Here is a 23,990-nt window from a genome sequence, read left to right on the forward strand (position 1 = left end):
TGTGCGTGCGTGCCCAAGATCCCGAGAGGAGAATGGAGGAGAAGGGATTGCGGCGTGACCATCTCGCTTTCTGTCTCTATGTCTCTCTCTGTCTGTCTGGCGAGCGCACATGCCCTACAGTGAAAATCTCTCCAAAAAAAAAAAAAAGAAAAGAGGAGTAAGGCTCAGCATCCCATCACATCGGAAGGAGGGACAGGACTCAGTATCCCATCATATAAAAGGGAGGAAAGGGCCCAGCCTCCCATCATAAAAAAGGAGGAACGACTCAGCATCCCATCTTACAGAAGGGAGAAACTTAAGACATGAGGACACTATCCCTAGGTGGTTCCTGAGAAGCAGTTTTTTACAATAGGACTGTTTTAGTCTGTTGTGTTAATAATGGAAATTCCTGAGTCTGGATAATTTACAACAATTAGAGGTTTATGGAGCTCACAGTTTTGGAGTTCCAAGGTTAAGGGGCTGCATCTGATGAGGCTATTTGTTGGGGGGGGAGGTCCTGAAGCAGTGTAGGGCATCACGTGGCAAGACACTGAGCTGAGCAGAGCGGAACAGAGCAGGTGTCTGTCTCATTCCCTCTCCTTGTAAACCCACCAGGATTCAACCACAGGAACCTCTCAAAGACTCCAGCTCTTAATCCCATTGTCGGATTAAGTCTCCTCTTAATATCTTCACAATGTGGCCATATTCCAATATATGTACTTTTGGGGGCACATTTAAGCCATGACAATTCAGGCTCTATCCCATCCCTCCCAATCTCAGGAGTTCATTTTCTGGATCCAGAGAGGAGCTGGGTGTTGCCAGTGAGGACCCTGCCTGCTGGTGTCATGTAGGGGGTAGGAACCACTGGACTTCTGGAACCCAGTCATGGTAGTCAGGACGCCTCTGCTCTGCCTTAGGATTTCTGGAGTCTAATAATATTGGGGGGGAGGGGGTGCTGAAAAAAACTCTAACAAGCCTTCAGTGTTGGCAGTAGAAACCCTAGGCATCCAGAAGTATGACTAAAGTTGGAGATGGGGGTCCCAGAAATCTGAGGCAAGCCTATGCCCTAAGGGGCTCCCCATTTCTCTGGGAAGTAGACACACCCTAGATTAGAGTATCCCTGGTCTCTGAAGTGGGATCCCAAAGAAAGGTAGGCCTCCCATGGGCAGAAGAATGTCCCCAAACTCAAGCCTGGCCTTTGACACCTAAACTTCCTTCATTCCTCTCTTCTCACGTCCCTCAGTTGCCTTCTCTAAAGGGTTGGCATATCTTCAGGCCCTTGGAACTACCCAGCAAAAGAAGTAAAACTCTAGGTCATACATAGTGCAGGCTCTTGAGTGCTAATGAGGACCACCCCAAACCTCGCCCTGCCTGGTTTCTCTGCAGCCCCTCAGGCAGAAGTGATCTGCTATCCATGCAGCTTAGGTCTGCCAGCATCTACAGACCCTGGGCTGTCTAACCTTTCCTTAGCCTGGCTGCCCCTACTTGGGTGAGACCCTCAGTTCATGGGCCCCTGGGAACAAAGCCATAAATGCAGCTTGAGGTTTTGCTGACATCATGAGAAGCTTCATTTTCTCTGTTGTGGTTTCTGGTGATGTCACCTGAGCTCCATTTAAGGGCTCAGAGCTGGCGCCAAGCCTGGGTGCCCTGGGGTCACTTGCCTGCCCCATGTGGCCCCAGACCCCCTGTCGGGAGGCTCCTGGCAGATGCTTGTCACCTAGAACAAGTGCTGAAGCTGAGGTCTCCTCTGCCTGGAACTGGGAACTGCCTGCGAAGGTGCACGGCAGATCCCTTTCCCACCCTGAGAATGAAGAGCTGCTGCCTCCAGTGTGTTAGGGAGCTGGCTGGTGCCTTTGGTGAGTGGACAGGAAGCTGAGGCCTCAAAGGTAGGCAACTCAGGGTCACCCAGCACCCCAGGGACCAAGCCAGTGGGGATAAGCCCAGCCACTATGCACTCTGTAGGTGAGGCCTGTCTCGGGTAAGGACTGCCATATAAACAAGTCCTTAAGTCCTTGCAAGACCCATGAGTAGGTGCTGTCACTAGCTGCATTTAGACCTGGACTGATGGGACATGTGGGGAAGTAACACATGTCTTTCTGGCCTACAGCAAGCACGGAAGCCTTACGACGTGCGGGACGTCATTGAGCAGTACTCTCAGGGCCACCTCAACCTCATGGTGCGCATCAAAGAGCTGCAGAGGAGGTGGGCGCTGGCGGGGAGCCTCGGGAGGGCATGCCAGGCCCCTGAGGGTGGACGGCATAGCCATGAGCACTGCCTGCTCCGGCTAGGCTAGACAGAGAGAGGGAAGGGCTGAGACCTCAACCACCTTTGCTCTTCCCCTCCCCCTCTCCCCAACAGAGGCAAACAGCTGGGTGATAGTCACTGTCACAGCCACCCTGCTAGGCATCTCTGCCTTTTCTGCCCCTGTGGGATCTGAGAGGATATGGTGAAGGTGCAGGAGGCCAGGGGCAGGCATGTAAAGGGGAGAAAAACACACCTGTGTCCCTCCCTGCTGGGCAACAGCACCAGTTCCTCACCCCCCACAGCCCCAGGACACTCCAGAACCCAGCACACTTGCCTCCTACACCACCTCTGAGCAAGGGACCTGGCCCGGGTCCAGGAGGTGAGACTACCTGGTACAAGACCCCACCCACAGGTCTCCCTCCGCCTGGGCCTTGTGCTGAGGACCCTGATAACACAGTCTGGAAACCAACACATTCCGGGCTTCCAGCTTGGATTCTGGAGAACTTGTTCCCATGGAATCAGTGACATCCTTGGGGACCTGCAGGCTCAGACTAGCTCAATCTCCAGGTGGGCTAGCCTGGGAAATTAGCTCCATATGTTACAGGGCACAGCTGAGAGAACACGCCTATCCCAGTCACAGGCAAGGCCAGGGCTCAGGCTGCCACCCCCATCACTAAGCCACTCCCCAAATCCGGAAGGAAATTTCCAGGGGTAGTCCAACTACTGCCTGTCATCTCTGGACTCCCTGCCGAACACATAGAGACCCAGAAGCATGTGTCTCTATGGGTTTGGAAAGCACTTGGTAGGTCCTGAACTGGGATGGCTGTCATGGGAGTCCCCAGAGTGGGTGCGTGGTGTGTGATCTTGCTGGGCACATCAGCCTGTCTGCCACACTGACAGCTGTGTGTCCATGCAGTGCTCAGACCGAGCATGAGCTGGTCTTCATCTCCTTCCTCCCAGGCTGGACCAGTCCATCGGGAAGCCCTCCCTGTTCGTCTCTGTCTCAGGTGAGTTTCTGCGTCGAAACACCCTGGACAAAGCTGCCCATGCTAGATTCTCCCAACCATCCACCCTACCTGCCACTCCTCACCATCAGAATAAGCCTCTGGGTCCTCCAAATTACCTGACATGAGATAAAAGCCAGAGGGAGAAGGATGGGTAGACCTCACCCTGAACAAAGTGGCTTTGATCACACATCACCAAGGAACTTTTAGGTTGTACCAGAACTCACCTGGGTCCCTTGAAATGGCAAGCTCCTGGAACATTGAAATCAGGCTCTGTGTGGAAACATGGCCCAAGAGCAGCTATTCAGAAGCCAAGGAGATCCTGGTAATGGAAGGGGCCACAGGCAGAGGGCCCCCAGATTCAGGTTGGAGGAAGCAGTAACATGGGAGCCAGTCTTGCTCTGTGGCCAACTCCTCACATCCTCTGGACACGGAGCTGTGCATCTCAGCAGGGAAGAGCAAGGCCAGGCCTGTGCCTTGGGGTTGCCCCAGCCCCAAGCTCAAACAGGAGCCACAGTTACAACCTGGGCTGGTAGGTCCAGCAGGGCAGCCAGCATGGCAGGCATTCCCTGGGCCTGGGGTGAGGCCAGTGCCACCCTGCGCAGTGGGATTTTATAGCAGGCTATACACACCAACTCAGGCAGCTCCCCGTCTAACAGGCTTTCAGAGGTTGCTGGCTAGGAAGGGTGGTGCAGGAACAGGACCCAAATTCACCGTGGCCCATCCACCACATCACCCCCTGATGTCCTCACCATAGGGGTACTTTTTAAATGTCCTCATAGATACAGGCATTCTGACTGAACTACCCCACCCCTTAACACCCTGCTCCCCAAGCCCTCAGGATCACTTGCCTCCTTCCCCTGCCCACACCAACATAGCTCACTGATCTGGGTCCTTCCCCTACAGAAAAGAGCAAGGACCGCGGCAGCAATACCATCGGCGCCCGCCTGAACCGGGTGGAGGACAAGGTAGGCTTGCGCGTGCAGCACACAGCAGCTCTGTGGGTCCGCATGGTGCTGCTCTCCATGGTCACTGTCCCTGAGGCCAGCACAGACCTGACCACCTGCTCTGATGGTGGGGAAAGGCAGGTAGAGGGGGAGGGTTGGGGAAAAGGCATCTCATTTCTCCCAGCTCCGGCATGAGCATGCCCATGAGATTTGGATGGGCTTAGGTGCCCTCAGGCCTTCTTCCTTCCCACCTTCCCTCCCTCCCATGTTCACTGTAACCCTTACAGCACCTCCCTGAAATGGGAATCAGGTCCACCTCCAGCACGCTGTACCCGGTGGAAGACAGTCAGGTCAGGCTGGTTTAAAGCCTTCTGATAGGTGGTCTCTTTACTGTCAAGGGGCACCACATGCCCACCAGCCCCTCCCTAGAGTCCCTGAGTACTCCCATCACCTGGTGGGAGGGCAGGCAGTAGAGTTCACGGCTGTGCGTGGCTCCCAGGGGAAATCTCCAGCCTTCCTCTGATTAGTGGTTACTTCCCTGGCCCAATCAGCAGGGAGCAGGTCTTCAATGTCAGGCACTAACCATGGCCTTGCGAGGACCACGCTCTTTCCCATCACCTCTCTGCACCCCGAGTGGAGGGGTGGTGGGAACCAGCCTTCCCTTGGGCCAGCTGACTGGGCCTTCACTCTGGTGAGGCTAAGGGCTCAGGAAGACTCAGAGCCCCACTGGTGCAGGCTGTGGAAGGAGGTGCCTGCTCTGCTTGTGTGCACCTACGTATACCATGGGAAGAGTCAGCTCAGGAGGGAATGCATAGACGGTCCTGGCCCCACCAGGCCAAGCCACCTTTAGTCTCCACTGTCTCCATGATGCTCCACTGTGCATGTGTGTGTGTTGGGGGGTGTACTGTCTAGATTGATGCAGGGCCTATGGCTCCTCCTCCTGCCCTGGTCTGAGCTCCCTCTGCTCCAGGCCCCTTGACCTGTACAGACTGGGCCACCAGGATGGCTCCATTGCCTGCCTGGCGCCATGGCCATCGCCTGGCCTCTTAGCCCAGAGCCTCTTCACAGGGTAGTCTGGAGTTGCAGGAGGTTCTGGGCAGTGGGAGGGCTTTTCTCAGGCCTGCCACCAAGCCCATCACGGCCCTTTGAAGTCTCTGTGGTTTGAAGCGGGCTGTTATCTTGCCGAACAGCTCGTCCGTCTACATGGACTTTATCTGAAAGTAGCTGAGAGACTAAAAATAGAGGAATTTCGGTTGGGCAGGGAGTATGTCTGCTGCCCTGTTTCCCCGGCAACGCCTGGCTTTGGCACTCTTCCATCTCAGCTGCAGCTGGGCAGGGGGGGTAGGGTACAGCCCTGCCCATGAATCCCCACTCCACCCTGCCCCATCAGGAAGTATCACCCCCCTCTCCACCTGGCACAGTCTGCCCCTATGGAACCCCAAGACCAGTAAGTATGCGGAGAGAGGGAAGCTGATGTCCAAATGCCTGCTAGGACGCTCACGTCAGGCCTAGGCCTCTGGAGCTGTGTGACTCCAGCACTCTGAGCCCAGCTAGAGGCCTGACCATCCCTGTTAGCACAGGCATGAGCAGGGCTAGTGCCATGCCCTTTGCTGGGCAGACAGCCCAGCAGGAGATGGTGCCTGGGAAGATGGCAGGAAGGGAACAGGGACCCAGGAGAGGCCAGTTCATAAGCCCTGTTGGGCGTAAGCACTCTAGAGCCCTGGACTCTGCCGTCTGGCAACTGAAGCAGTTCCTCGCCTTGCCCTCTTATTTGCACGAGGGCCCAGTGACTCCTGGCACACCCAGTACAGCAGAATCGGGTACCCCGTGTTAAGGGCACCATCAGGTGTTTGCAGACGTTAGAGGAAGCTATGGCAGGGCCAAGGACTCACACCTAGGTCTCAACTCAACCTCTTCACCCAGCCCTTTGAGCATCCCTGCCCAAAGCAGCCTTTGAAGGAGGTATGGAGGCTTTCCTGTATAGCACAGGTAGGCACCTGCCAGCAGCCCTGTGAACAACACCCACTGTGGTCATTTCCCAGTGAGCTCCCCTGATCCCCTGCCCAGGTCCAGTTCTATCCCATCCTTCTGTCCAGGCCTTTCTTATGGCTCTGCCCACTGCTCTACAGCACAGGCTACCTCCTTCAACTCAGACCAAGAGCCTAGTGTCCTTTGGGGGTGACAGCGGGTGGCCCAAAGAGCAACATCCCGCTCCCAGGCTGAAGTAACAGCCATCTGGAAGCGTGCTGGAGTCTGAGACTGGGTGCTTAGCCCTTGGTTAACCAAGGTCAGTGTGGTGGGCTATGGTGGGGCCAGCTCTGGCCTGGAGGGTACGGGATTATGTGTCCCTATTTCATCAGCTCTGAACAACAAAGGAAAGTGTCTTCCAGAGTCCCTGGTCCCTGGGGGCAAGGTTTAGGAACAAAGCTGGGGCCCGCCAGGCTCTGAGCCAGGGTTGTAAGGGTTCTGGGAGATTCTGCACGCACAGCACTTTGCTTAGTGTCTGTAACCGGGAAACTGGTTAAGGTTCCTGCCTAGGGTCCCTGAGAGAGTGAGTAACACCCATAGGCCACACTGAATCTCAGCCTTCCTAGAGTCCCACCAGGAACTGAGCTATCCATCAAGAGGTTGATGGAGACGTGCTGACCCGGGCATCAGCTCAGCCAGTGGCAGCCTGCCCGGCCCCTCCCCTGCCACCTCAGGGACAGACCCTGGGAAAAGGCCTCCCAGGGCCCAGGGGGCATAGTGGCACGGCCTGGGCCCCACGTTATCGCAGTTATCAATGCGGCCATCGGGACCATAAACAACCCAAGCGCAATCCTGCTGACTTCGGGAAGTAGGGGACAGGAAATCCAGCAGCCTCCCGGCCCTCGGAGGCCCAGCAGGCCCCCACAGTGCCAGTGCCAGCCAGCCCCGCCAACACCAGCTGAGCCCCTAGACCTCCCCCACCCACCACCGGTCTGGCGGCAGGGCCGGAAGGGAGGCAGGGCTCTAACCCCCAGCTGCTTGCTTAGCTCAGCCCAGCCCCTTGGCTGTGGAAAGAGTTCTATCCCAGGCCACTCGCTACGCCACAGGAAAAGGGGCCTGAGAGGGATGGAGTCTCTGGGAAGCAGAGCAGCTGGCCCCCACTCTTGGAAGGAACGCATTCTAAAAGTTGGGAGGCCTGGAGTGTCCACTCGCAGGGATTCACCAGGAGAAGCCAGCTAAGCTTGTTCAGAGGTGCCTCAGTTTCCCTGATGGGGAGCCCCTTTCTCATATCTGGGCTAAGGAACCGCACTAGGGAAAGGGGCCCCATGGACCCCGTTCTCCTCAAAGTCTTGTGGCCTCAATGAAACTGGCTTGGCAGCAGAATGTCTTTGCTCCGACTCAGAGCCCCCCACCACCCTTCAGAAAGCCCTCTGTTCTCAAGGCATTTCCTCCCTCTGTGCCTGGCCTGGCCAATCAGGCATCGTCTTCAATGCTGTTGAAAGCAGAAATCCCATTCCCATCCCATACTCCACGGACATCACCCGCAGACATAGGGACCTCTCTCACCTTGGATCTGCTCTGGGCTGGCCTCCCTGCATTGCCAAGTGAGAGTCTGAGCTCCTATTTGCTTGTTTCTGTTCAAAAAATCTCAAATGCTGCCTTGTGCTCTTCCAGTTTTCATTTCATATCATTGTCCTCTTTATTCTGGAGAGGACTCTTTATTTGCCCAAACAAATCTTTTTTTAACTGTGGGAAAACTGAGGCTCGGACAGGTTGAGTAGTCACCTGAGGTCACACAGGTGAAGAGCCCGTCCTGGGAGGACACAGACAGGAGGGGAAGACAAGGTAGAAAGGAATGGAAAGTCAGGGGGTTCAGAAACATACAGGGCCTAATTGAAAAGAGGCCAGGTACAAACACGAAGGCAGTGGCTTGGCGAGGGACAAACAGCAGAGTTATGGGCCTCAGTGATCAGAGGACCCAACTGAGAGGAAGACAGGGTGCCTCTCTGGTTCTTGCAACAGGAGTCCTGAGAACAGCGGCGCCTGCCCTGCCCCCTGCCCAGCCTGTCCACTGCTGCCCAGCCCCCAGCTTCCTGCCCTGCTAAGCTTCCCTAGAGTCCCATGAAGGGCTGGCAATCCGGGTGAGGACTGCTCAGGGGCCCTTTGGCTCTCTGAAGTGCTGATGAAGGAGCCTGTCCCAGCCTTCCTCCCCCAGCGTGCATGCTTAGCCTGGTCCCTGGGACCTGCCACAGTGTTTACGTTGGGCCCTGTTTATTTTGCAAGCTAAGCTCACACTGCTTTTGCTGATATGAGGAGCACAGTGGTCTGGGAGAGTTGCTTTCTTCTCTGTTTTTGCCGGAAATGTTCATAGCTCAGAGCGGACACAGGAGAGTCCTGGGTTTCCATGCCCCAGTTCAAAGGGCACTGGATGGAAAAGACCCCCACCACCTGATGCTCCTTTCTTCTGGATAAGGACGCCCCCAAGCACAGGACTCTCACAGCTGTATTTCCCCCACTTCTACCTTCCTTCTGTGCTGCGTTCTTGTCTACCCAGAACTGGGTGTTGGCACCCAGACGCTGCTACCCTAGGCCCCATCCACCAGGCCTGTTAACTGGACCCCTCTCCTCAGGCATTGCCATCCTGGGCAAATGCCCGAACTGCCCCAGACCTGCCTTGATGCCATTCATTCTTGCTCTCCAGTCCCACCTCCTGCTGAGTTCAGCCTTTATCATCTCTTGCTAGGATTATTTTTTCAGCCATCTATGTGGTCTCCAGCCTTTCCCCCCACCCACCAACCCTTCACATTGTATATTATTTCTTAAACAGTGCTGAAATCTACTTGCTAATACTTTGTTTAGAATTTTGTGTCAATATTTATGTGTGCATTACATACATAACATCATTTTCCTTTTTGCACTGTCCTCATCAAGTTTTGGTATCAAATTTACGAAAAGTCAGAATATTAAGTGTTTTCTCTGTTTCTGTACACTGGAATATTTTGTATAAGATTCAAATTTTTTTTCTATTGAATTCCTGGTAGAAATTAAAGATAAAGCAATCTAGACCTGGTTTTATGTGTGTGTGTGTGTGTGTGTGTGTATTTATGTGTGGGAAGATTCTTAATTACTGATTCTGAGACACTAGTGGTTATGGACTGTTTGGGTTTTCTAGTTCTTCTTGTGTCAGTTTTGATAAGTTATATATGTATGTTAAGAATTTATACATTGGGAACCAGCAGTTAAGTGTAATGGCTATGTCACTGGACTCCCACGTAGTCAACCGTGGTTTGCGTCCCGGACCCGGTGGCTTAAAACTCACGCCAGGCGTGTGTGCATGCGTGCCCAAGATCCCGAGAGGAGAATTGAGGAGAAGGGATTGCGGTGTGACCATCCCCCCTGGGGGGTGATTTCTCGCTTCCTGTCTCTATGTCTCTCTCTGTCTGTCTGGCAAGCGCACACACCCTATAGTGAAAAAAACCTCTCCAAAAAAAAAAGAATTTATACATTTTATCTTAGTTTTCAATTTTTTGGGCATTCATTACTATTTTAATGTCTGCAGCATCAACATTTGGTCCCCTTCTTTATTCTCAATATTGTGTATTTGTGCCTTCAATTTTTCCCTGTAATAGTCAAGCCTACTGACTGCCAATTTTATTTATATTTTTAACAAACTTTTGACTTTGTTGGTTCTATGTAGGGTTTGTTTCATTTTCTTTATTGTCTTTCTTCTACTTATTTTGCTTTAATGTTCTTTCTCTAACTTCATAAAATGGATAATTATTAATAAATTACTTCCTAAATTTTAAGGTATGCATTTAAGGCTATATTTTTTCCCCTCTAAATATCACCTAAACCATATTTTTCATGTTTTAATATGTAATCATTTAGTTTGTATTTGTAATATGTAGCATTTAATTTGTATTCATTCATGTATTTTTCTAAATTCCATTCTGACCTCTTGTTTATCCTAGGAGTTATTTGGCATTGTTATTTGTGTTATTGTTATAACTGTGGTGGAGCTTTCTAATAATATAGCTCTATTGTCAGGGAAAGTGGCTGGTATGATAGCAGTCCTTGGAATGTTTTCAAATATGATTTATAGCAAAACATGTCGATGTTGGAATGTACCTTCTGTGCTTAAAAACAAAGTATATGCTGAGCTTGTTGGATCCATTGTTATATTTATGTACACTGAAACACACTTGTTAATTTAACTGTTGTGCTCCAATCTATATATATATTCATTGGAATGTTTTTATCTATTTGATCCATCATTTCTAAGAAGCTATAGGGTAAATTGCTGTTTAACTTTCTTAAAAACTTCAAAATTGCTACAAAGTGGTTTTTGTTTTTTTGTCCCCCCCCCAAAGGGTTTGTATCATTTTGCTTTCCTACCAGTAATAGATAGGGACTTCACTTTCTCTGCAGCCTTGCAAATGTGTGTTATGGTTGGTCTTTGTTATTTTAGCCTTTTTAGTATGTAATGGTATCTCATTGTGGTTTTGATTTGCATTTCCCTAATGACTAATGATGTTGAGCAACTTTTCATGTGCTTATTAGCCATTCATAGTCTTCTTTGGTGAAGTTTTACTCAATTCTTTTGCCCATTTTCTAATTGAGTAGTCTGTTCTATCATTGAATTACAAGAGTTTTAAGTTCTGGATGCAAGTCCTTTATCACACATATGACTTGTAAATATTTTCTCTCATTCTGTGGCTATCTTTTTACTTTCTCAATCATGTCTTTTAAATTACGAAAGTTTTACATTTTAATGAAGTTCAGTTTGTCTTTTCTTGGGTGGCTTGTGCTTTTGATGTCCTAAGACATCTTTGCCTAATCTAAAGTCATGAACATTTTCTTCCATTTCTTCTAGAAATTATATAGAATTAGCCCATCAATATACAGGTTTGGGGTCAGAAGATGGTGTGGTGGTTAGGGAACTAGACTCCCATATGGCCAACTGCTGTTCAAGTCCCAGACCTGGCAGCTTGCTGTCTCTCATTCTCTCTCTCTCTCTCTATCTCTCTCCGATGAGCATGTGTGCTTCATAGCAAATTTTAAATAATAATTAATTAAATAAAATTAATAATTCTTTTTTAAAAATTGATTTATTTATGAATTCTCAATTCTGTTCCATTGGACTTTATGCTTTTCCTCAAACCAACACTGTACTGTCTCAATTATTGCAATAAGTTTGAAAGCATTACAATAAGTTTAAAAATCAGTTAGTGTAAGTATTCTAAGTTTGTTGTTTTTTCAAATTGTTTTTGTCCATTCAGTGTCCTATGAATATTAATATAAATTTTAGGATCAGGACCAGCAGTTGGCATAATGGCTATGTCGTTGGACTCCCATGTAGTTGAACCACCATTTGAGTCCCGGACTCATTGGCTTAAACTTGCACTGGGCACGTGTGCATGCATGCCCAAGATCCCAAGAGGAGAATGGAGAAGAAGGGATTGCAATGTGGCCATCCCCCCTAGGGGGTGATTTCTCACTTTCTGTCCCTCTATCTCTCTCTTTCTGGCGAGTACACACGCCCTATAGCAAAAACCTCTCAAAAAAAAAAAAATTGTTTAGTATCAACTTGCTGATTTGACCACGAAAAAAAAAATCTGCTGGGGCTAGCAGGTGGCATGCTGGTTAAGGTCCTGGACTTCCACATGGCTGACTATGGTTCAAGTCCCAGACCTGGGAGCTTAAAAGTCCGTGTGTGTGCATGCCCAAAATCTTGAGAGGAGAATGGAGGAGAAGTGATTATTGCATGGCCACATGCCCCATCCCCCTGGGGGTGATTTCTCATTTTCCCTCTCTCTGTCTCTCTATGTCTCTCTCCAGTGAGTGCATATGATCTGTATCTATGGGGGGAAAAAAACTGCTAAGATTTTAATAAGCATTGTGTTGACTCTATAGATCCTTTGGAGAAAGCTGACATCTTAACAAAATTGAGTCTTGTAATTAGTGATTTATGCCTCCATTTATCTGATATATTTTAACTTCTTTGATACTATTTACTTTAACTTTTTTCAGTGATGTTTTGTAATTTGGGGGATATAAATTTTGCACTATGTCAGTTCTATTTACTCCTAAATAGTTTATCATGTTATTGTTAACGTAGTTGTTTTCTTAATTTAATTACTAGTATAGTAAAATACAGGTAATTTTTATATCAGTCTTGTAAACTGTGACCTTGCTGTTATTAGTATTAGTAGTTTTGTTGTTGTTATTGATTCCTTGTAATTTTTTAAATAATAGGATCATTTCATGTGCCAAGAAAGATAGTTTTACTTCTTCCCTTCCCACCTGGATGGCTATAATTTCTTCCTTCCTTCCTTCCTTTTGTTAATTTTCCTAATTGTGCTGGCTCAAACTTCTGGTAAAATTTTGATTAGAAGTACCTAGAGCAGATCTCACGGGGATGAACACGTAGCCCTTTCCCATTAAGTATAGTGTGAGCTATAGGTTTTCCGTACATTTTTTTAAATCCAATTCAGGATAGTTCCTTTTGTGTTCCTATTGTGTTGAGATCGCTTGTCATGAATGGATATTGGAATTTCATTCTGCTTTTATTGAGGTCATGTCTGGTTTGTAATCATTTATTCTATTGATGTGATACAGTGCATTCACTGATACTTGAATGTTAGACAACACCCTGTATGAATCCCATTGAGTCCTAGTATATGATCCTTTTTGTATTTTGCTGAATTCTGCTTGCTAATATGGTGTTAAGAGTGTTTGTGTCTATAATCACACAGGATATAGATCTGCAATTTTCTTGTGATTTCTTTTCTGACTTTGATGTCAGATTTTTAAATGCTTTTGCTTTTTAATCCTCTAACCATATATTCTAGGTGTGTCTTTTGTAGATGCTATGCAACTGTTTTTAAAAATCATTTAATACACTCACACTTCATGTAATTTCTAATATATTTAGATTGATTTCTAGCCATGTATTTTGTGCTTTCCACTTGTTCTGAACTTTTTAATGTTTATTTTTCTCTTTCTTAACCTCTTTTTGGATCTCATTCCTTTTTGCTCTCTACTCATTTTAAAAGTATACATTTTATCTCAGTTCTCATCGAGGACATTTTTAATGGATATACATGCTAGTTTTACCTGTATACATAATAAAATAAGAACCTCAGAGCCCTTTAACTGCAATCATTCTCTTCCTAATTCATATGCTTTCTTTTTTATACATATTTTTAGTTAAATTACGTTTACTTTGTAACCTACTACGTAGTGTTTTATACAATCAATATTTGTATGAATGTACTTACCTACTTGCTTCTTGGTCACTTGTCGTTTTTCATCTGATTTTATATCTGGGATCACTTTTTATTGGGTTTAAATATTCATTCATATTTCTTCAGTGAAAATAAAAATCTCTCAGATTTTATTTATTTAAAAATGATCATCTTATGGTCATTTGTAAATATATTCCAACCAGTTATAAAATCCTGGACCCTAGGTTACCTAAATTATTTTCTCTTAGTACATTGAAATTTTTTTTTTTTTGAGATTTTCTTGCTATAGGGTGTGTGAGCTCACCAGAAACAGAGAGACAGAGACACAAAGCGAGAAATCACCCCACAGGAGGGATGGCCACGCCACAATCCCTTCTCCTCCATTCTCCTCTCGGGATCTTGGGCACGCACGCACACACGCCAAGCATGAGTTTAAGCCACTGGGTCTGGGACTCAAACTGCGGCCGACTACATGGGAGTCCAGTGACATAGCCATTATGCCAACTGCTGGTCCCAATACATTGAAATTATTATTGAGCTGTCCTTTGGTTCCATTGTTATTGTTGAGAATGAGATGAAGATGAACTGGTTGTTTCCTGGAAAGCAATCTATCATTTTTGGCTTCCAGTAAGATCTTTTCTTTGACTCTAGTGTTTTGCTTTCTCATTAGGATATCTTTAATACATTTCTTTTGTTTGTTCTGTTTAGGTTACCTTAATCTATGGTTTGGTATCTTACATCAGTCCTGTATTTTTCTTAGCAAATATCTCTTAAGATTTTGCTTCAGCTGCATTATCTCCTGGAATTTTCTCTTTTTTTTTAAATTTATTCATTCATTTATTTAATTTATTCATTTATTATTCGTTCATTTTATTTCTCTTTGACCAGAGAGAGAGAGAGACAAAGAGAGAAAGAGAGAGAAAGTGAGAAAGCAAGCTACCAGGTCCAGGACTTGAACCATGGTCAGCCATGTGGGAGTGTCCAGCACCTTAACCACCACGCCACCTGCTGGTCCCCTGGAATTTTCTTTAGACATGTGATAAACTATCTCACTTCCCTTCTTTGCTTCTTTTTTTTTTTTTTTTTTTTATGACTTAGTCTCTCTGTACTGCATTCTGGATAATATTTTGATCTATCTTCTAATTCACTAATTGTTTCTTCAGCTATGTTTAATCTGCTATTAATCCCTTCCTACAAATTTTTATCTCAATTATTATATTTTGTTCATAGAAATTCTGTTTACTTCTCATTTATACCTGATATATACACTTGCATATTCACACTATTTACAAATTCCTTGAAATGTATTAAAATAGCTATTTTAATTTAGTTTCTTTTAATTTCAGTATCTAAAGTCCTTTTGAGTCTGCATTCCTGTCTAGTTTTATTTTTCCTACTGGAGGTCATTTGGGGTGTTTCATTTCTTTTGTGTATATGTTTTTGTTTCTTAACTGCAAGCTCATATATCTTAAATTTCATCTGTGAATATTTTTGAGGTCCACTATAACGCTGGATGTGAGCCCACCCCTTAGCATAGCATTTAAGGAAACTAAATCCCACACTATTGATTGTAGTTGAATCCTAGCTCCAATGGCTTGTAAAACATCCTAGGTACACGTGCATGTATGCCCAAAATCATGATAGGATAGAGAAATGGAGGAAAAAGGATTGCAACATGACAAACCCCATTGGGGGAATTCATATATTCTTTATCTCTCTGTCTCTCTGTCTCTCTCTCTCTCTCAAATGTGTGTGCCCTGTGTCAATTAAAAAAAAAAAAGTGAGTGTTCAGAGAGGACCCATGTTTATCTCTTCCATTGCCACACATGTGGGTGTGCTACCACTCTGGACTTCAAATTCTAGGTTCAGAGTTTTCCACCCAATTTGTATGAATTTGAGCTTCTGAACTGGGCATGGACCAGCTTATGAGTATGACTTCTCGGGGGAAAAAATTGTGTCCTGCCTCTTAGCAATAAAAAATTTACAGTCTTTTCAGGGAATGGGTTAGTTATGAATGACTCTCACACTGAAGGTAGATCCCATTGAGGGTTCCAGCTTTATAAGTTCTCTCTACTATGAGACTTTCTACTGGGGCAGGTCTGAGCATTGCCATGGCACCATCCATCACAGCAAGATTGTGAAAATCAAAGCTCAAGGTCACAGTGTCCATCAAATGCCTCAGGGCACCTCCTACCTCTTTGGGTTCCACTTTCACTGAGTCTTCAGCCTCTAACCTCCCCGACTTTGTGGTCAGCTCATCGATGCTAACCATGGATATAATTTTAAATGTACTAATAGCCACTTTTTTCAAATGAAAAGAAATAGGTAAAATCAATTGGAATTACACATTTTATTTAATTCAATGGATCTAAAATATTATCTTTTCAATATATAACTGATACAAACACTGTTGTAATAGGTTTTTTTCATACTGAGTCTTCAAAAGTCAACCTATCTTTTACACTTAGAGCACATCTCAACTTGGGTGTTGAGTTTTCATGTGAACAACTTGATTCCGTTTTTAGATATTTTGCAAATTTACAATTGAAAAAGGAGATTCTTGTGCCTAAGTCATTCCAAACATACTCAAAAGCTTTCTGTCTCCATCTGTTACTGTGTTGCTAATAGAAATACCTGAGACTGGGTGATTTATAAAGAAATAAAGGTTTGTTGACTCATAATTGTGGCGGTTGAAACATCAGAAGTCATCGCAAAGTGGTACGAGGCAGAACCTTGATCAGAGCAGAGCACGGACTACATTCATGTGGGTCTGCCTATTTCTTCCTCTCCTGTATACATGCCAGAACTCAGTCATTGGGGTCCCTTCCTGATGACATTATCGCACCCAAAGGTCCCACTCTGGAACATCATGAAGGTAATTAAGTCTTCACTTAACATCTTTACAATGCAACCAAGTTCCAACATGTGAACTACTGGGAGACATCCAATCACCACCCACTAAGACCAAACTCCAAAATAGGAACATTTGGGGGACATGCTATTATCCGAACCATAACATTTTCTAATAACAACTGAATTGAGGACCTATGTTTAAATTTAAATGTATTAAAACTAAAGCAAATTAAAATGTACTTTCTCAGTCTCAGTAGCCACATTGTGAGCATTTTGTAGCCCATGGGGTTGGCGACTAAACTGTTGGACAGTCCAGCTATAGACTGTCATGTCCTCATGGCTAGGGAGTCAGGTCCCAACACCTGACCCAGGTCAGACACAGAGAGGTGCTTGGTGTAGGCCAATAGAAAGAGTGGGGTGTGCAGGTGGGTGGGTGACCTAATTGGAGGGAGAGAGGCATCTTATGCAGCCCCCCCCCCTTTGCCCCTTTCTGCTCTGACAGGGACACATCCTTAGAGACCCTCCTGAGCATCCTCTCCACAGAATCTTCCCTAAATTCCCATTTCTTGAGCCCAGAGTACCTATGACCCATGCTTCTCTAAGTTCCTTGAGTCTCATCTACCTGGAATTCTGTTTCTTGATGGCCATGTCTTTCCTTCTCTGCCTTTGGGTTTCTTCCTAGAAGCTGTGAGGAAGCCGCCTTTGCTGAACGTAGACTGAAATTCCAGGCTGACTTGCAGCCCCAGTTGCCGTAGATGCCATTGAGCACCTCACCACTGGAACAGGCTGGTTGCATCAGAAAGTTGGGCAGCCTGAAACAGGGACCAAGAGCACTAACATCCCCCCTCCAGCAGCCATCTTTCTCCCCCCACTTTCCTCTGTCACTCCCCCCAACACACACACTTCACTCTCTGCTGCAGCTCTCGAGTGACACAGCCGTAAATAGGCGAAGGCGTGGGGCTCTGACTGATCAAAGAGCTCCCTTTAGAAGCCGTCATTAGTTTGCTATTCTGGGAACTGGTTATTTTAAGGTTAGTGTATTTTTTCTTTCCTGAGGAGCCGTCTTAGTGGATGGCGGAGTCCTGAGGTGCTGGCCCTTCAGTCGAACCACACAAGCCCTGTTTTGTCTAGGGTTTCAAAGATAAACCTATAATGAAAGCGTCGTTTGACGCTGAGCACCACCACCACCACCCCAGGCAGGGTGGGCGTGTCCACCAGGGAGTCCCTGTGCCCAGCAAGGCTGAGGAGACTTGCTGGGCCCCTGGGGGGGAATGTGAGACCCCTCCTGCAGGGAGCCTCAGGGCAGAGTCTTTCAGGCCTGGCCCACCCTAGGGCCCCAGGAAGCCATGCCCTGCATTCTGCAGCCACCACAGCTCGCCTGGCTAAGGCAGAGGCCCATGCACTGTCCTCAAGTCCAAGCCACCCCCCCCACAAAAGGCCTCGCCTAGAGTCTGGCTTAGGAGGTCTTTCAGAAAGCAGCCTGGCTTTGGCCAGCAGCCCTCTGTGGCATGGTGTTCACCCACCAGCTGCCGGGGAAGGTTCACTGAAGTCAGCACAGAAGGAAATGACAACACCCCGTGCTGGCATGGCTGTGCAGACACAGGCATGCTTCTATCTTACTGGCACGATGGGGATTACTATGGTAACGGAGTGCCTGGAAAGGAATCTAGCAATGTCGGTGAACATTAAAAATACACGTGCCCTTTGACCCAACGTCCCCACTCCTGGGAAGAAAAGCAGAGGGTCAGAGCTTCGCATACAAGGACGTTTGTCACACTCTAGATTGTGACAGCAAGAAGCTTGAAGTTGCATGCGCATCAGCGAGAATGGAGTCGAATAACTAAGATACTACCCACCTGAGGGACAGTAGGTGGCCCTCGTGCTGATGGCAAGGGAGGGTCTTGTTCAGGAAGGATGTCTTTGATGTCTTGCTAAGTACAAAAGCTGTCTTGCCAAGAAAGGTGACCCCATTTGAGTGAAACCATGCAACCAAAAGAAAGAGTCTGAGACACAAGATCAAGACACACATCACAGGTGGCGAGCACATTTCCAAGTGTTTGTTTCCCCCCAGGAGAGCAAGTTCAGGTGAAGGTTTGTGTCCAGTGAAGGTGCCTCACAAACACGTGTCTGCCATTTCTCATCCAGCCGCCTGCTTAGTGCCCTGGTGTCTGCCTTCACTGGGCCTGCTCTCCACCCAGAAGGGCTGCCTGTCCCCATGCCCATCCTGACTCCACAGGAGCACCCTTCCTCTCAGGGTTGGTGGGATCCTTTCGGTCCAGTACACCTCTCAGGCCTAAAGAAGGCACCAGCTCCTAACTGCACTCCCCTCCCTTAGGAAAGAGACTCAGGCTTGTTTGCTACGTCCTATTGGTGAGAATAAGTCACATGACCTTACCCACAATAAGAGTTTGGAAAATGAAGCCCCAGCCAGCCATTTCTATAACCCTACAGGAAAGAATAGGAGCCTTTGGAGACATCCATGTGATGGAGACGTCCATCTGTCCACCAGACATAGTATTTCTGTCCCTTGTCCCAGACTATAGGCCACACCTGTAACCAAAGCTTTTCACCTGACTACTAGGTGACCCTCCCCTGCCAGCCTCACAGACAGCACAACTGGTGGCTGAGCCCTTGATCCCCCAGGGCCCTGAGAACAATCTATCACCCAAGTGGCTCAATGCTGTGCTTGGTTCTGAAGTCCAGGAGAGAGGCCATACCCAGCACAGCAAGAATCCAGAGATCAGCAGCAGCCATGTTTTCAGGAAGCCCTGGGTAAGACCTGGGTCAGCACAGTGTTTATATCACTGCCAAACCCCCCTATCCATGCTCATCCCCACAGTTCAGGCCCATCAGGGCACAGCCTCTAGGATGTGAAAGCTTGACCTCACAGTGTCCCCAGTCCACTCCCTGCCTGGCCAGTGGGAGCGGATCCCCCCATTGGCCAGCCTCCCCCTTAGTGACATCAAACTCTTGGCTTCCAGGGAGAATATGAGTACTGGCCTACTTGAATACTAAAGGCAGGGTCTTGGGGCAAGAGCCCCAATTCTCAAGGAGGTTCAGTGAAAAGCAGTGAGGGTGATGCCTGTGCCTCTCCACTCCAGCAGTGGGTCCCCAGCTCCTGGAGAGGGGAACACTGACTGAGAAGACTCTGGAAGAAGGAGGCCCATAGGGAGGTGCCAGGACACCCGGGGATACTCTCCCACTGGGAGACTTGGGGCTCTGTTCCCTCCTCCTTGCAAGGTGAAGAGGGTAAATCTGGCTTTGCCCCATGAGTTTAGAAGAATGTGTCCTTCGGAGCCCCCTAATCTGGCCTGGCCAGCCCCATGCATGAGAGGCTCCAAGCCCGCACAAGAGGAGGAAACAGATGATGGATCCTTCCAGGACCAGCTCTGTGCGTATTAAGGCATTGGCTTTCTCCTCCCCTTTGGGGGCAGGTAGGCACCCTAATCACCATCCTATCTTACAGACCTTGGGGGCCTCCATGTCTCCCTGCAGTCCTGTCTCCATGGGTCAGAGCCAGGATCTGGCCAAGCCAGTGTGTTCTCGGATCCCACCATTCTGCTTCTGGCTGAAGAGATGAGTGTACTGCACATACCCTTAGGGCTTAGCCCCCATGTCACGCACACACACACATGCATGACATGGAGGGACTTAACTAGACCCAGGCCGAGTGGTGTCGATGGAGTGCGGCTGACTAGAGGTACACAGTTTCTCCTGCCTGCCTTCTGCTGTCTTGGGGCACTGAGGCCTTAGCTGAGCCAAGTTGCAAATGAGACTGGGAAAGGGCTTTCTGTTCAGAGCCCTACAGAGTCAGGGCTGGCCCCACGGGGTCATTTCTTACCCAGCAAGGGATGGAGAAGCTCTGGGGTACAGATGTCAGAAATGGGTCAGGGTGCGGCTGCAGGCCTCGGGGCCTCCCATGCCTCCTGCTTTCTCCCAGGATCCTCACCTATAATCCATGTGGGCTGCTCAGTGCTGGCAGAGCCCCTGACACTTTGCCAACTACAGGCCCCAGTCCAGGCAGAACTGCCATATCCCCTTTGACCCTCAGGTCACGGAGTGGGATGGGGCAGTTGGGCGAGCACAGGCTCAGAGGAGGAATCTGCCTGAGGTGTTGCTCTTCTCCTTCCCTGCTGGGGTTGTCTACAACGTCCCCACCTCCTGGCGCTGGAAGTTGGCATCATCTTTGGTTCCACCATAGAGGACAGAGCTCCATTTTGTGTGTGCAGTCCTGTCTGTGGTGCCCTGGCCCAGCCCATCTCCTACTGAGGCAGCGAAGGTCGGGCTCTGCCCTGCAGGTACAGTCTCATTTTATCCACCCAGTTGCCATCAGACCCCCACAGGCCCACTGAACCCCATTGAATGGATCATCACCACCATCACTCTACACAGTGACTTGACCAGACATGCCCCTGCCCATGCTGTGTCCACATGTGCACGCCCAGGCATGCACATGAACCCAAGGGGTCTTCTTGTCCCCCTTCCTACTTCACATAGGACAAACCCAGGCCTTCTCTTTGCACCCTTACAGCCAGTGGCTGGGGTTCAAGTCCTGCCCCCCACCCTCAATGGCTACGAGCCTGGGCCAATCACATGGGCTTTCAGTGCCTCGGTCTCCTCACCTGTCAGTAAAGGGAATGATGTTAGCACCCTTGCGCCTAGCAGTGTTGGAAGATTCCTGAGCTAATTGTGACCAGGCCAGAAGAAGCTCATGTGCAAAGGCCCTGTGACACAGGCAAGTTCGAGAGGCAAGAGGCCTAGGTGACTGGAGGTAGAGCTTAGAGAGCTTCAACGTGAGGATGGGCCAGCCAGTGGTGGAAGGGGACGGATGGTCAGGGGCTGGTCTGGAAGCTCAAGCTCTGCCCAACCCTGCCGTGTGGTCCTAGGCCTGAATCTGAGCCTCAGTTTCCCCGTCTTCACAGTGACCTCCTGCTTCTCATGTCCTCAGCAGCCCCCCAGGAATCATTTTTCCCCTCCCATTATCCTCTCCCTTCCTTGGAGTATTTCTCACTCTGTCTAAGGTACAATCTTCACCCACCTTAAGTTTCTCCTGAGTGACTATTTATAGACCTCAAATATTGGTCAGAGAGGAAATGTACTATTTTTTAAATTTAGTTCAAGTCCATGACAATTTCTATGGATGCAACTGCTTTGGAAAGAGTCGGGGACAGAGAGCAGGCAGCAGACAGAGGCATGCGTGTTCAGGCGCTGGGGCAAGCGCTGTCTGCTGGTCTGCGAGCAACGCATCAATGGCGGGAGTCAGCAGGGCAGGCCCTCTGCAGGGCTGCAGCATGAGGGGTGGCGTGGAGCCTTGTCTTGTGCAGCCAACCTTGCCTAGCCACTTTGACCAACCTCAGAAAAACATGTATTTCCGTCAAAATGGACCCCTTTTAAACTTGTCACCCTGCGGGTCAGGGTGCAGCCTGCTCCTGGTCTGTTCTGCATATTAAGCAGTGGGTTGGTCACCACCAAAAATAGATGTCCCAGCCCAGAGCCTGGACCACTCCACCCACCCAAGGAGGAGAGCGGCCTGGAAAGGGGCAGCCAGGCCTGGCCTCAGCCATGCCAGCTTTGGAAACTTCAGTCATACAGGCAGAATGACCAGTGGACACACAGAGAGGGTCTAGGGGTGGCAGCAGGGAGCAGATGTGGGCACTTTCCAGTCCTGCCCTCCACACTCAATGTCAGAGACAGGATGTGGATGCCAGGGAGCATTCGGGGCTCAGGACTGGGCAGCAGCCACAGTGGGCCCTGGGGACCTGAGGAGGCTGGGGTTCTAGGCCCGAGGTAGGAGTGCAGCCTGTGCCTGCCAGCTTCGGTGGCAGGTGGATGCCAGCAGGTCCCAGCCCCGAACCCGCAGGCAGACATAAGCAGCAGGCGGTCTGCAAGCTGTGCTGGGACCTCCACAACCCACAGGTGTGGGGCTTTTGCCTCACTCTGGACGGCACCGTCCACAAAATGGCTGACGTTGCCGTTTTAAACTGGGACGCAAACCATGGGGCCCGCTGCTCCGAGCTGCTGTTTATTTTGCGAGCGCACAGCCTTTCGTTGCCCGGGTTCCGAGGGCTCCAGAGGCAGATGGAAATTTTTGTGGATTGAACACGGGGCTGAGGCGCGCTGGGCTGTTTGGGTTGGCAGCAAGCTGCCTCCCCACCCGTTCCTCAGCCGCTGCTTCCCGCCCTCGGCCGCGCGTCCATTCATGCCTGGGTCCGAGCTCCCCTCCTCCACCCCTCCTCTGCCTTCCGCCCGGTGGCCTGAAGAGACGGCTCTGCTGACCCAGAGCACGGTAGACCTGAACCCTCCCCAAGTTTGGAAGAGGCTGCAGAATGAAGAGCAAGCTCCTCCTCTGGGGCCCTGCTCAAACTCCGGGCCCCTCCGACCTCCAGATCTTCCCTGAGAAGTGGCAGCCCGTGTGTGAGCCAGGCAAGCCATGTATGAAGCGTGCGCACAGGTCCGGTACCCAGAAGATGCCCAGTGCAAGGGCCTTGTCATGTAGCTGCTGCTCTTAGGAAGGCAAGAGACACCAGGTTAGCATGAGGGGCAGGGTCTGTATCTCGCTTTTGCTCAGAAGGAACCCTAAACAGATCTGAGCCTTTCACAATGAGATTAGAGGGTGTGCCGCCCTGCCAGGAAAGATCCCTGGGGGCCAGGGGAGCAGGCACAAGGGATTCTGCTGGAGGAGTGTTCCAGGTGGAAGGCACAGCAAGTGCAAAGGCCCCGAGAAGGAACCGTGTCTGGCATGTTGACCAGTGGCAGGAAGGCGGTGTGGCCAGGGCCAGGGATTGAAGAGGGGAGAGGTGGGAGTAGATAGGCAGAGGGCTGGCTGGCCACCCTGTGGGCCATTGAAGGATCTGAAGCTTTATTTAGAGGAGAGGGGGGACTTTGGGGACGAGGGTGATCATGATCCCACCATGTTTGTAGCAGTGTCGCTCTAGAATGTTGAGAATAAGCTGCAGAGGTGCTGTAGGACTGTGGCAAAACTTGTAGGGGCAGTGTCCATCCCCCTCCCATCCCTGCCCCTGCCCCCTGCCCACAACTAAGCCCCACCGTAGACACAGGTTCATCGTGCACAGCAGTCCCCCTATTCCCTGCCAGCCAGGAGCCTCAGGTCAGGTCTCTCACATAAAGGGACATCTGTGTGGACAGCGAGGTGGACAGCCTACGGCCCACACAGCCACGCTCTATCCAGCAGGGTGGGCACTCCATCAGACCACCAGCACCCAGCCTGGAGGCAGGGGCTTCTAAGAAGAGGAGGAGGTCCTGCTACCCCCATAGCTGATAACTGGGTGACCATGTTACCTTTGAGTCAGACGCACACAGATGGCCAGGGGCCTCCCAGGTGAAAATGGAATTCAGCCTATGAGAGCGATGTAGCTCCCTCCCCAGCTCCCCCCAGCAAATACCTGCGATCTTGGTGTAAGACCCTATGACATTCCCTTTTGCTGAGAGAGTCCATGTCCAATAACCGGGAAGTTCCCACATTAAGATCACATGAGGGGGGACCAGCAGTTAGCGTAATGACTATGTCGCTGGACTCCCACGCAGTCGACCACGGTTCGCGTCCCGGACCTGGTGGCTTAAAACTCACGCCGGGCATGTGTGCGTGCGTGCCCAAGATCCCAAGAGGAGAATGGAGGAGAAGGGATTGCGGCGTGGCCATCCCCCCTGGGGGGGGATTTCTTGCTTTCTGTCTCTATGTCTCTCTCTGTCTGTCTGGCGAGCACACGCGCCCTACAGTGAAAATCTCT

General features: G+C 49.4%; 1 protein-coding gene across 1 annotated transcript in view; it reads left to right on the top strand.

Annotated features, from left to right (window-relative positions):
* Positions 1-23,990, top strand: part of KCNQ1 (potassium voltage-gated channel subfamily Q member 1) — a 378,985-nt gene that overhangs the window by 287,249 nt on the left and 67,746 nt on the right. The window contains exons 15-17 of the mRNA XM_006141164.1: positions 2,087-2,181; positions 3,184-3,230; positions 4,134-4,195. Coding sequence (XP_006141226.1) covers positions 2,087-2,181; positions 3,184-3,230; positions 4,134-4,195 — 204 coding nt within the window. The remainder of the gene's footprint in view (positions 1-2,086; positions 2,182-3,183; positions 3,231-4,133; positions 4,196-23,990) is intronic.

Source organism: Tupaia chinensis, unplaced genomic scaffold (assembly GCF_000334495.1).
Source record: "Tupaia chinensis unplaced genomic scaffold, TupChi_1.0 Scaffold000047_1, whole genome shotgun sequence".
NCBI classification, from domain to species: Eukaryota; Metazoa; Chordata; class Mammalia; order Scandentia; family Tupaiidae; genus Tupaia; species Tupaia belangeri.